The sequence below is a fragment of the Chironomus tepperi genome, unplaced genomic scaffold (assembly GCF_022539635.2).
Source record: "Chironomus tepperi strain 1889 unplaced genomic scaffold, CSIRO-AGI_Ctep_v1 contig_421, whole genome shotgun sequence".
NCBI lineage: Eukaryota > Metazoa > Arthropoda > Insecta > Diptera > Chironomidae > Chironomus > Chironomus tepperi.
Genome location: NW_027226543.1, coordinates 75,512 through 90,003, shown reverse-complemented (window position 1 = coordinate 90,003; position 14,492 = coordinate 75,512). Strand labels below are relative to the sequence as shown.

General features: G+C 28.3%; 1 protein-coding gene across 3 annotated transcripts in view; it reads left to right on the top strand.

The window, feature by feature from the left end:
• Positions 1–432: 432 nt before the first annotated feature.
• Dop1R1 (Dopamine 1-like receptor 1) overlaps positions 433–14,492 on the top strand; it is a 28,391-nt gene continuing 14,331 nt past the window's right edge. Inside the window, exon 1 of one of the 3 annotated variants that reach the window (XM_070649210.1) lies at positions 433–670. In XM_070649210.1, coding sequence (XP_070505311.1) covers positions 611–670 — 60 coding nt within the window. In that variant the 5' untranslated portion in view covers positions 433–610. Of the gene's footprint in view, positions 683–14,492 lie in introns of all 3 variants that reach the window. The other 2 variants (XM_070649209.1, XM_070649212.1) reach the window with 2 other exon arrangements.

Here is a 14,492-nt window from a genome sequence, read left to right as displayed (position 1 = left end):
CCTTGAATACGATTTAGGACAATCAATCATATTCGTGTTATTAAGTAGGTGCTTAAAAGAATTGAAGAGCTGTCACAAAAATGTATTTAATCAAGTGGCTAAAATTAGTCGATAAGTCGAATACAGTCAAAACGGATTATAATGATGGAGATTACTTAAAACAAATATTTGGCATATATTATTAGGATCCCTAAAGTAGTGAGAATGTCCAAAAATAAGTTTAAGAAAAAAAGTAAAAAGAAAAATCAAAATATAAAAAAAATTTCAAATAATGTGCTCAAAAACTAAATTCAAAAATTCAAAATTTGAAATAAATTTAAATTTAGTGAAAATGTTTAAAGTGCCAATGGCATCAATTAATTCCAAATAATATTTTTTATCACATATCATAATTCGATCATAATGAAATGCATAATTCTGTGGTAAAAAAAAAATGTCTGCGTGTAGATTGAATTAATTCAATTTTAGTGAAAATCCAGTGTAGTGATAAATTCCTGTTGAATGTGAATGCAATAGAATTTTATAATAAAAATTCAGCAACAAATATTTTTCATGCACAACAATAAAAAAATAATATAGGAACTAAAACAAAATTAATCTTCAATTAAAAATGGATGCAACTGATGAAACGGATATTGATACTAAATGGATGGACGTGTACGAGAACTCGGTAAAGAACTATGTATGAATCATTAAAACTATAATACTTTAGCTTGAGTATTATTTCCTCGTTCCTTACAAGTTTTTAAAAGATAGGAATTTAATTAAGTTTTACAATGTGAGACAGTAATTAGTTTTTAAGATTGGTGGACAAGACATTAGAATTCTGGTCAGACAATCATCCTGGTTGTAATCCTCATTTCGCTCTTATGCTTTTGCGAATTTTTTTAAAATTGGATCTTTCTCTAAAAAATGAGCTCTTTCCCAGAGTTCGAAGTCGACTCGGATTAAATTGGAAAAGTCGACTCAACTCCATACAAATTCTGGGTCGACATTGAGCTGAAATTTGAAATTTCTCATTCATCTCATCAATTCAAGCAACAAGGAATATGTAGAATATGTTGAAAAAAAAAACTTTTTCGTTCCAAACTTTCGAACTTCATTGTATTGAATAGAAAATTTCAAAAAGTAAACTTATAAGCTTTGTATCGATATTAACTTTCATAGGGAGAGGATGTAAAAGATTCTTGGATTTTTAGATATTTTCCCAGATTCCTACAGGAACGAAGAATTTTTTAATAACAAAATTAAATTACATGATGATGAGACATTTCTTACATTTTATCTCATTGTAAACGGAAGACTAAACTTTTGACAGTTGCATGAAATAAATCTTAATTCCTTGAAATGAATTCCCAAATTTCAAATGCAAAACTTTTTCTTCGTTTTGTATCAAATTCTCTTCAGTAACTTTTTGTAAAATTAATTAAATTAATGTCTTGAGAGAACTGACTGGCGTAGTGGAAATAAATCGCATAAAAAATTTATAGTTTATAAATTTGTGTCTTGGGAATAAAATTGTGTAAACAAATTTTATAAGCCTAACTTGAGTCATTCAAATAGAAAAGAACATAAAATGTCCTTCTCGGAAATGTTTCATTTTAAATATAAATGGACAAACATTTATTGCATTATCACCTGGGAGACATTAATAATTAATTTGGGTGCTAAATTTCTAAAATCAAGTTTTATTATCAGAATGAGTTTGCTTATTTTATTATAAATTTGAAAGGACAAGGGTCTTGCTAAATAAACATGGATACAACAGTAAGAAATGTGCCTTTAAAAAAGAAATCATCGTCGATGAATTTCCCAATCAAATAAACAACGTGAAAAGACAAATTAAGCTTTATGCCAAAAATTCAAGCTGGTCTTTGGAATTTCTTCAATTGGAACTTTCAACCTTTAACAGCTGAGAAGCAGACATATGCTAATCTTATTACATTAATCTATTTATTTCTGCTCGTAACTTTATTTCTAGTAGTAAAAATAATATTTATTTTAAGCTTTTTCTTTTTGAAATCTTTCCATCCCTTGTTCATCTCTACTGAATATCTATCCTCATATGGAATAATTTAACAAAGCGTACTCCTAGAATATATGCTTAAAGTGATGTGAAACGAAGGAGGATAATGTGAAAAATGTAGAACATCATCATCTGTGAAAATTGAACAAAAGATTATTGTATTGAAGTGAACTGAATAGCAAGTGAAAAGTATCATATCGTGTTAATAAAAGTATCATAAGAGCGTGTGAGAAAGTGACTTATTTGAATAATTTTGGAAAATACTAGAGATCCTGCTTTTTGCTAGGACGATAATAATTTAGTTTGACAAAATGATGTTAGGTATTTTAGACTTCAAATAATTATTATTTCTGACACATATACATATATAAAAGTCAAATCTTGAGTGACACAAGGTGGTTTTAAGGATCCATGCTAAGATCAAATGGTAGCCATCGGGATGCTTTTTCATTTGTATCACTCGGGATCTAAAATATAAGCTATGCGTGTTTTTGTTATTGAACTGACTAATTGATTAAAAATAGCTTAAGGCAAACGTTACCAAAATATTTAAGATATCAATAGAATATCGTTAATGGACTTTCTATTGATGTTATGAATTGAATTTAAGTTGAATCAAGCTCCATGGCTGCAACATTTTGACATAAATATGCATTTAAAATTATTACAGAGACATCAATAAACATAAATTTCAGACTAGAGGTCGAAGTTGACTCGCAAATTGCATGAAAAGGTCGTCTCGAGTCGACTCGACATCATGTAAAATTCGAGTCGACTTCGAGCTCAGTTTAGACTTCATATTTGAATGACCCACTTTTTCTGAAGTTTGAAGTTCAACCAATATATTTTACTTTATTCTTAAATTTTTATGAATAATTTTTTCTATTGTCATCACCATTTTTGTAGTTTAAAAACTTAATTAAAACTTGTAGATGACTTCATTAAGATCTTTTAAATCGGTTCATGCATACTAATTGATTATAATTTCCTTTACAAGTTTAGGATCTCAAAAGTTTTAAATACTTTAAATTGTGAATTAAAACTTTTTTGTCCTGAACGGTAGTTAAGCTTCTATATTATTACTCAAACTAAAATTACGTCAAATTTCTTAACAAATTAAAATTCCACCAGATTCAGCATTAGTTTTATCGTCAGCTTTAGTATTTGCTAAGGTATTTTCAACAATGTAGACTTTTTTCATGAAAAATCTGTGGATTTTCTCAATTGTACTTTTTATGCTTCTAAAAATAGCTTAGGAATTCAAAATAACCTCTTAGAATTTATATTGATGACTGCAAGGATTTTCGTGAATACTCAATTTTATTAAAATCCCTTCGCTTAATAAATTGAAAGAAAGTTGTATGAAAAATGAGGGGCAGAAAGGATTTAATTCTCTTTTTAAAATGCTTTATAAAACGAAATTGCGGAAGTTTTTGCAATATCCAAAATCCGTCTAAACGTCTTTAAGGAATATTGCCAATTCGCCTTTCCTCTCTTTTCAATTTAATGTCTGTATTGAGAATTTATTTCTCCTTTTCATGGCTACCATCAATTTCAAATAAAGTGTCAAGAAAATTTCAATGAAAGGAAGCTAAAATGGTGCAATTTAAGATTAGGATAAAGGAAAGTCTTAGAAATTTGTGTTGAATAAGCCGACATATCAATAATGTAATGGCCAAGTATAAATTTTTTTACTGCCTTGGCTTTTACATATTAATGCTTCTCATGCGCATTTTCTTCTTTTTTGGTTCAGCTTGTTGAAGGAGAATTAGTTTTTATTGACATGATTTATTGAAAAATTGATGAATCATCCTTAGAAGAAAAGTTTGTAAAAATGACTAAATACCTTAAAATTGCTGTCAAATGAAATTTTACAGCTGGATTTTTGATCGGAATCAAGAAGTCTAATTTTCTTAAGTGCTTTTCAATTTTACTGGATTGACTTATGAGCTTCAATACTTTTTCCATACTCTCATTCAATATGCGTCATCTATTCCCATAATAGTACGTGATAAGATGGAATATTAGTGCTAATGAAAAAGCTAGATAATATTCTTCTTAATTTATATGTATGGCATTTCTTCGAACATAGTTTTTATCATTTCTTAGAGAAAAATATCAAACTAACTTCAAGATGTATCCATTTCACATACATGTTCACTATTCATTTTCTGGAGACCCTCAAGACATATCTTGTTCGGCATTTTTTTGCTTCTCTACTCCTTTGTGCCACAATAAGTATTGAATTAATTTCCATTTGCCATTCAAGTTAAATCTTCTCATATTTCTTTGCAGAAGTTGTGGAATAATTTTATCTCCTTTTTGTAAGTTTAGTAAAACGGCGGACAGAACGAAGAGAAAGCTAATAAATATTTCGTACTAGATATCACCAAGATATTACGCCTTTGATAATTATGGCGATAATTTCATTATTACGCTTTGTTGGAACTCGTATTTATTTCGTTTGTCAATGAATATTTCTTCTGGCCTGGACTTTGTTTCTTCAGGGTAGAAATTCATAAAAGTGGCTGTTCCAGTAATTCTTAATATAACATCTTAGAAATTCTTAGTAAGAATTTACGAAGGTAGAATAATTTTTAAAGTAACATAAAATCCCACACTCTGTTACTGCCCTAGTATGTGCAGTAAATACGTATTTTTATGTAGAAAATAAAACATCTTGAACTTGTTTACTTTTGACGTCTATAAAAAAAAACGATTTTAAGTTCTTCATGCTTGGCACAATGTTTTGTTCAAAAGTCAAAGACTAAAGTCAAGTCAATTTTATATTTATTTCCTTCGTTGACTGTAAAGATCTTATCGCTCTGAAATTATGGCTAAAGTTGAATCTATCAATTGCTAATTATTGCAGATTACCTATTCCAAATCTTCAAGGTACATAGTGAAGAAATATCTAAAAATCAGGACTTAGGTCAACTTGACTCGAGCCTGATGCCTGATTTCATCGAATCTCTCACAGAGTCAGAGTCACATTGAGCTGGTGCCGGATTAAATGGGTCGTGTAATTTAATGAAGGGATTAGTCAATACAATAGTGTCTTATTCATGATACCATCCTAATCATGATCCATAATCCATTTTAAATAATGTAAATCAAGCGTAAAGCTAGAGATTTGCTTAATTGAACATCATCTGACAGTCTAAATTTGTCTTTAAGTTTTGAAATTTATTTTCACAAAAACTTTGATTTTTGAAATGTAAATTAATAAAAATAAATTAAATGAGGTTGTCAAACCAAAAAAATTTAGTTTATTTTAGTAAAACTTTCTTTCAAAATATTTGATCTGTATTAATAGAAAAGGAATGTTACCAATTCATTAAAGTTCATTGTCAAAGGATTTATTTCTTTAAATACTGAGGGGACTTTTTTCATTAATTAATTTAAGGAGAAACTTTTCAATTAAACCAAAAAGTTTGAGCAAGAAGACATAAGCCAAATATCCACAAAAAGTTTTCAAAATATTACAAAATTCAATCTGAACTCTAATTAATTAGAATCATGTTGAAGCAAAAAACTTAATTGGAAAATTGCAAAATTTGTCTTGTAATAATTTCCTTTTTCGTCCTTTTCTTCCCTCCCCACTTTTATTGAAGAACTTTAGCGAAGTTTATATTGAAAACTTTTTTTATTTCCTCTTCTTCAAATGTAATTTAATGATGTCGTACCAAATTGACTTAAGAATCACGAGAGGGCCTCTTGTAGCAGAATAATTTATGGCTATTAAAGTATGAACCCTCACTTATATAAAAAAAATTTATTCATTCAGTTTCTTCATTAAAATCATTTCCATTTCTTTTCGCCGCATGTTAAAATGAGAAAGTTCCTCAGTGATAAATAACTGATACTGAGGAGATGATAGGACTTATTACAATAATTCAACCATGAGAATATATTTGATTATTTTTTTAAAATTACAAAAATTCAAGCTTCATTCTTAAATGTAATAATTCTCTTGTTAACCAAAAATTAGCATAAAATCGATGAAAATTTTCGGGTTGCCAAATAAAAGTTTTTCGCCTCTATATTCATAAAATTTTCCTTTCATTGCTGCTTTATCATGAAGCCTTTATGAGACCCTAAAAATAAATCGTATGATAATCACAACTAAAAATAGAATTAATGTCTCTTTCTTCTTTTGATGATAATTAATTATATTGATCCGGCTATTTTCTGAATGAATTAACATTTAGGTTTTAATCATGTCTATAACATGTGTATTAATATTTATGTACATATTTAATGGTTATATATGTGTGTAAAGGATAAAAATCTATATTCTGTCATTTACATACATAAACAGAGGTTTTGATGGTGAAAATCCTCAAGCTATATCTAAAGCAGACGAAATTTATTCAGAAAAAAATTCTTCTTCTGCTTTAATAAATTGACAATATCAGAAATTGTTGCTGAAAATGTCTTTTAAAGCTTCGATTTATAAACTTAAATAGCTTGATTGTAAAGTGATTGAAGTCATGTATTTTTATGGTTATTATTAGCATTTGTTTTAGATTTAGCCCCAACAATACCAGAAGAGAAAATGGAACTAAAAGTCATATTTGTCTTAACTTCGTTTTATGTTGACTTGTTCCTTGGCCGAGGGACACAGATGAAGAAAGATCCAGTACAAAATTTCAAAGGCTCTTTTAAAGCTCTGTTACGTATAGTAAATGGAAGTCCTCGTTATTTGACAGCCACACCGATACAACTTCCATTTGATGTTTACAAAAGAGCTTTAAAGAAGCTTTAATGTCCAATTGCGGAGCGTTCATTATTGATGTCGCTCGGGATTCTCGTTCCATAGTAAATTCTGGATGTTATTTGCAAGTTCTTTGTAAACAAAACTATAAATTGTATTAAATGGTACTTTAACTTTTTGATTTTTATTTGATAAGTCAGTTGAATTTTGCAAGTTTCCAAACTTGACAATGTTTTAAGGAATCAAATTAAATTTTTAAGGATTTTCCAAACAAAATATTTAAAAGAGTTCTTTAGAAAATTAAGGATGTTTTATTAAGTTGAAGTGAAAATGAAGCAAAATTCCTTTAATCACTTCTTCTTATTTATTTTTCTATGGCAGTCTTAATGATTCCATAAATCTTTTCATTTAAGCAAAATCTTTCTAAATTAGGGGAGATGCGATATGAAAAGGAAGTTTTTATAAAATTATACAAAATCAACAAAATTTACTTGAAGTGGGAAGACTTAAAAAAGTTCCTTAAGAATTTCATGAGAATATTAAAAGTACATTGTAATTAGTAAGATTTAAACTAATTAGCATAAAAAGTTCTTTTTTGATGAAAATTATTAAGTGTTTTGTTTTTAACATTTTTTTATTCGTGTTAAAATGAGTTAACTTCTTAGGATTCATTTTTCTGAGAATAATTTCTTATAACAGATTAAGCATCTGTTCTATTTTGTATACTCAAAGTTTAAAGTCAATACATTATCTTCATGCTGTTTTGTTGTAAATGAAAAAATCTCCAAAATAATCTTATTTAAATTTTATTGATTTTTCTAAAATATTCGTAGTGTTTTCAACACAAAACACAGCTTCTTAACATTCATAAACTTGCCTTTGTTTCACTGTCTGGATAGAAAATTCAGATAAAATTCTTGTGCGATGAAACTTAAGCTTTTGTAATACAAGAGCAAATATTTGATGTTGAAACAAAGCCACTATGAATTGAACCACTTTATCCATAATTATGGTTTGTGGGAAAAATGTTAAAGGAAGAAAATTCTCTAACGAATTTTCATATTCAGACTTTTTAAAATTATTGATTTATAATATTTGCTAATATATCTTTCATGCATGTATTAAGTAACCTAAATAACCATTCTTTGTTATTCATAAAATTCTGTAGTTTTTGAAACAACAAAGAGAATACAAGATGCACAGTAAAAGCAAATATCCATTAGCAATAATAAAAGATTCAAAAGGTTTATTGAAAGATTTGTTTGATCAGCTATATTCTTTTAACGGAAGAAACTGTCCCTAAATTTGGAAAGGTCAAAAAGAAAGTATTTAAAATTATTTTTAGGATTTGTCATGAAAATACTTCTTTAAGAGAAACATTGTTTTTAGATTTGTTATAAATATCACAAAAAGCACAAAGGTTCTTTAATAATGTAGAGATTTATAACTATTTTGGTTTACCAGATAAATTCTAATAACGTCATTAAAACTAGGGTTTCTTGAAGTCTCGGTTTGGACTAAATTTCGCGACCAAGTTAAATATTGAGATTGCAAGGGAATTATCGTCGAATCTCGAGACTGTGACCAAGACTATAAGAGAAGTGTTTGAAAGATCTCGAGACCAAAAACAAAACTTCCAGACCCTTAATTAAAACATGATAATTATTTAGCAACATCATCACGAAATATCAACTTTAATTCATGATTTCATCAAATCTCATCTCAATATTCTGTTTCTGTTTGCTTTTCATATTTTCAAAAGTCATCAAAAACCACAAACTCATTAATTAACCCAATTTTACAAGTCTCACGCATGGTGGAGTAATTAAATGTCTATAATTTAATCAATTAATTTTCGACTCATTATTATCTGTGTATTTCAAATTATCTACACCCATTTCCATTCATAAGTACTTGTGTTTTTCATGAATGAGCCTACGTGATGGTAAAGACAATTCAATATACAATTTCAACTTTCTTTTTATCATGAATACTAAATTTAAATTTCATTGAGTTTACAACCATTTTATTTTTAAAGATTTTTATAACATCCTACTCAGAATCGCTTGAATTTACACATAATATAAAAATAATATTCGGTGAAGAAAAACTCAAAATTGTAATAATTTGAATGTGGGAATTTAAATAAATAACTGAATTGGCAACACTTATTTTAGCTTTTAAAAAATATATGAATGGAATCAAATCGAAATATTTCAATAAAAAGCTTGAATATATAATTATTTAGTGTAAAATGAAAATTGAATAATCAACAAGTTTGAAAAATATTTAAATAGCTAAAAAAATTTAATTTGGAACAAAAGTTTCAATGAATTTATAGCTAAGACACGAGTGGGATGATAGCATAGACGAACAAAAACTAAGGTGTAATTAAACATCAAGAAGAATTACAATTAAGCATGTACCAAAAGAGGGAAAATTTTTATATTTTTACACAGAATGAAACATAAAATCACTGTTATTATAATTAAATTATATCTAGGGTGTCCATCTACTGTATTTTTGTCAGGATGTAGCTGTAATTTCCTCTTTTGCTGCTTTGTCCTCACAAAGCCTCAAAATGTTCTGATTCTTCAAATAGTTGAGAACTCAAATAATAATAATAGGAATTTTAAATGAAATGTGAATAAATTAGGAATCCCTAGCACTAAACTTGTATTATTACTTAAAGCCTCAACAAAAATTCGTAATTTAACTAGTTCATCGAATGTTAAAAACTCAATTAGTCTCAAATCAAGACTCAAATTAGCCTCAAATCTAGACTCAACTAGTCATCCTAATTATGTCTCAAGGTTCATCATCAGCTTAATTATTTTGAACAATATCAATTTATTATTCACACGAATTCCATAATTTAAAATGCTGTGTTTTAAAATTCTTTAAAGGAAAAGTTCAAATGTAAAAACAGAAAATTTAAAAATTCTTTCACAAAATTCTTTTTATTTTGTTTTCATACACAACAAGATGAAAATGAAGGAGTAAGAATTTTTAATTAGCATTTTTATTTGCTGCATTAATTAAGATTTAATGCATTAATGAGTTTGTAAATTAAAAGAATCAAAATTGCCAAGGGCGTAGTAATTTGTACTTTTTGACTTTTGGATTGTATGTGTGGAGGTTTTTGAATTTTTGTCTCGAAAATCCAGCAAGATTCAAGAGTTTTGTTTCAAAAAGGAGATGGAGGAATCTCCCCCTTTAGATACACCCCTTTGGTTTATTTAATATGTAAATGAGCTTTAAATTCTTTGGAAAGAATTTTGTAATAAAATTGAGAAATTTGAATTCTTCATGACATTTTGACTGTCTCCAGGATCACATTCAGTTTTAATATTTACAAAATTCCAATAATTGTTAATAAAACCAAAATCTTTTTACAAGCATCTCATTAACCTTAAAAAACCAAGCCATAATTTTTAACTTCTTATTATTAGAAAATTAAAAATTTCAAAAGAGATTCTGCTGTTGGCGTGTGTCAATGTTGCGAAAATAATATTTTACCACGAATCAATTTATTGTTACTAAACGTTCTTCCTTTCTTATAATTTGTCTCAGAGACACGTGTTTATTAGCTTTTTTATTATCATTGCAAAATGATAAAACCCTTGAGTGAGATTTGCTGTGGGATGAAGATGAACATTGAGTAACGTTTAGTTGATAAATCGGAAGAAGATAATTGAATTATAATTTGGCTCTGATTTTAGATAAGATTTTCATTTAATAAATATAGACGAAAAACGCTTATAAATATAGAAATTTCAGCATCGTACAGTCAGCATATTTATTTGGATTTAAAAGGATCAATTATTGATAAATATTCCTTTTTGAAATAGATGAAGTTATCAGATTTGAAGGGTAAATAACAAATAATTTACAAAATAAATAAGACACTTTGAAGTAAACAGAATTTCAGGTCAAACTATATTGACAAAGTTCATATTTTGTTTGTGTTCAAGAACCTTTCATTTTCAATTTGTTTTAGTTACAAAACAAGAAGATAAGTAAAACTGATCATGTGAAAATCTTAATGACTCTCAATAAAATAGAAAATGTCGATAACCTTCGTCTTAATGATGCTAATAAAAATGCTAAAAGTGTAATTAATTCTTGAAAAAGTTGATTAAGCCATTAGTAATTGAATAATGTGGAACATTTGACTGCCTTAATTGAGTTCATTTTTGGTCTATTCTTATCACTTTAAATCTTTGATACTTAAGTCAAAATTGATAAAAACAAAGTATCAAAACATTACTAAGGCACATGTCGCGACCCATCAGTATATTTTTCGCTTATTTTCTACTAAGAAGATTTTTCAAAACTCCAAAAAATATTCATAATTTACATATTTTTAATATGAACATCATACTGTATACATTAATTTTCGCATGCCTTTGAGCTGTGTAGTATAAACATCAGTCAACATCTCGCTCTTCTATCACATCAAATTATAATTCTACCTCAGACATCAAAATTCCTTGCTTAGTGAATCTTTGAATGTTTAATTTTATTATATTTACAGATGACGAAGAAGCTTTCTTTATCAAAGTAGAGAGAGTAAATTTTTGTGGTGAAGCTATGCGGCTTCGGAAATGAAAAGAAGACAAAATTTATTTTTTTTACGCTTAAGCTTCTTTACGAAGAGATGATAACTTATGAGATTCAAATTTACATACATTTTTGTTCTTCCATATTTTACATTAATAACTGCTGTGGTTTATATAAAAAGTCTAATAAATAAACTTGTATTTACCATCATTATGATTTTTGATGGAAATTAAATTTACACAAAGATGATTGTAGAGGAAATGAAAGCAATAAGGGATAGGAACTGATATTAATATTCTTAATGTTTACAGAAGGTCTGACATTATGGTGGAAATGGCTGTTGGCAAAAGTCTCATAAAATAATATTTTTCATATAAAAATGTCAAATTTTTTCATCAACATGCTCTTCTTAATTATATTTCTCGGATTTATGGGCTCGAGATTTTTACAGTAAACCTTTGCCATATACCAGGGGTGCATGCAGGGGGAGTCAAACCGTGTTTATTGGAAATAAGTCTTAAATCTGCTAGAGTTTTTTGTGAAAAATTCCCAAAATCCTTCCTAAATTTCTGTGATCCATACAATAAAAATTCAAACCTTATCCCTTCCCCCAGTTCCTGTCACATACACATTTCATCTACATATAATATCAATAAGTTGAAAAAAGTCAGTAAAATATGTATCCACTTGCCTATTTCATTTCCGGTGACATAAACTATAGTTTGAATGCAGACTTTCTGACATTAAACATTATTGACCTTACATAAGCTATAAGTTGACATACTATGCTACTTTATATAATTTTTTTACGAGTTGCTCATTGCACACATGAAATGTCCATAAAAAACTTCCCTTTCACATGTTGCACGACACTTTCGATACATTTGGTTCCATTTTCCTACTTCTTATTTACTTTCCTTTTTATTTAAGAGCCTGGTGCAATAAAAAATATGAACATGAAAAAAGGAAATTGAAAAAGTTTAAAAAATGGAACTTTCATGAATGGACTTGAGCGCAATATTTGCTCAAAATTTCAAATTAATGTAAGTTTGGCTTGTTTTTGGGGAAAACAAGTTTAAGCACATAAAATTTTCATGAAAATCATAAAGCAATTTTTGAAAAAATATGCTGAGCTTCATGTTCCTGACAGCTAAGCAAATAAAACTGTTTTCGATGGAAAAACGAGTCTTAAAACTTCTTTAGAACTTGTTGTAGGGGTTATGAATAAAAATAGAAATTTCATTTCAAAAATTGATCATATGAGGGTTATAAAACTTTTTCAACAACTACTTCCATACTATATGTATGATGTTTCCTTAAGAAGATGGAAATCGTTTAAGAATTTCACAGACATGTCATGTGTGCTGAAAGGAGAGAACTTTTGTGCTTGTAAAATCTCTTTTGACTCATCTCATTTTCTCAGTTTTCGAATAAAAAAGTTCCTGAAAGCACTTTTTCATGTTTAGATATCACAAAGGATTTCCATTCAAGAGTTAAGAGGAAATTCAAATAATGTGGGTTTGAAATTTCATATCAATAGTTTTCAAATATGCCTTAGAGGTATTCAATCGATATACTTTGTAGAACTTTGATCATAAAATTCAATTATATTCACTTGTTCATGCATTTGTTCCAAGTGTTTGCAAGCATCATAAAGTGCTGAAAGACACTTAAGCTTAAAGTTATAATGAAGAGGAATGAAAGATTTCAAGGAAATGTCATTTGAGTTTGAGTCAGTCAGTCGTATTCCATCTCAACCTATTTCCTTTATATATTATCAATAGTTAAAGGCTAGCAATAATTGGAAATATTGATCTTAATTTTGACCACCTTTAAATAACTCTATCATATGAAACTTAAGTAAACCTGTTTGAATTACTCAACAGCACTCTATTTGAGTGCTTTGTTTATCTTTTAATAAAGTGTAAAAAAAGTATACTGCAAACAATTTTACGCCACTTATTTCTGAATCGTTTCCCATATCATTCATCAAATCTTCTGTCATTGTCTCAATCATTTCGTGCTATGGGATAATAAGCATGCTGTGAATTCAAATAGTCTGTAGTGTTGTTAGTAAAGGATTTTGCTCTCGACATTTTTGCTTCTATTATTAACAGAAAAAAATACTCCAATCACTCAATATTATGCTGAATAACAATAATCTTTTAAATTGTATGTAATCATAAAGATCGTTGAACAGATGTAAGCATTCATGTCACATCATGTAGATTGATTTTCATATATGTTTTGAGTAGTAAATTTATTTCATGTACTTTAAATTTTATCAATCTTATTTTTGAGTGACTCACACACACACGTACAATTATGTGCACTGATACATATTCACATCATTCATAGAAAATTTTATTGAACTCGTTTTTAAATTAGAATTAAATTATACTCATTTATGTTACATAAATTTACATGATATAAGTCATTTCATATTTTGCATCGTAAATTAGGATAATAAAATATGATTATGTAGACCAAATTATACCTAGTTTGCATATATACTCAGATCATTTAGCTAGAGAACTTATCACTAATAAAATTCTATGAAAATGATGTGGATTAATGTACATAAGTAAATATCATTTTAGTGCCATTAAAAACTTTTATAGTCGTATTGTCTCTAAAGAAAACGAAGCAAAGGGAAGGAAAGAAGGATGATGATAATGAGGTAGAAATAATCTCATAAGAGCAAGTTAGGAAGTTATTTAAAATTACTGAAAGTTGAGCTTCGTTATGGAGTTGATTACTTTGTGGTGTTTTCATTTCAAGGCAAGAGTTGGCAGGACTCCAATGTGAAGGCGCCTCATCTAGAGTCTGGATCTCGTGGAGTCCGGACTCTCAAAAAATCGACTCAACTGAGACTTTTTTATCAGAATCCGGACTTCAAAATTACTGCCAACTTTAGTTGAGGTTATGAGACACTTATACAGTCCTAATGTTTCATCCCGAGCAACACATTTGGTCATATGTCATGCTATTTGGAATTCACATGGAGGTAGCTTCCAACTGATATTAATCTAGGAGCTTTATCGAAGCTTTTAAAGCTTTGTAGTTTAACCATCGCTATTTGTGTCGCTCGGGGATGAATGTTTTAGATGCACATATGTACAGAAAATTATCGATTTTAATGCTCAATTTTCTCAAAAACAGCACCATTCAAATGAAATCTAATTA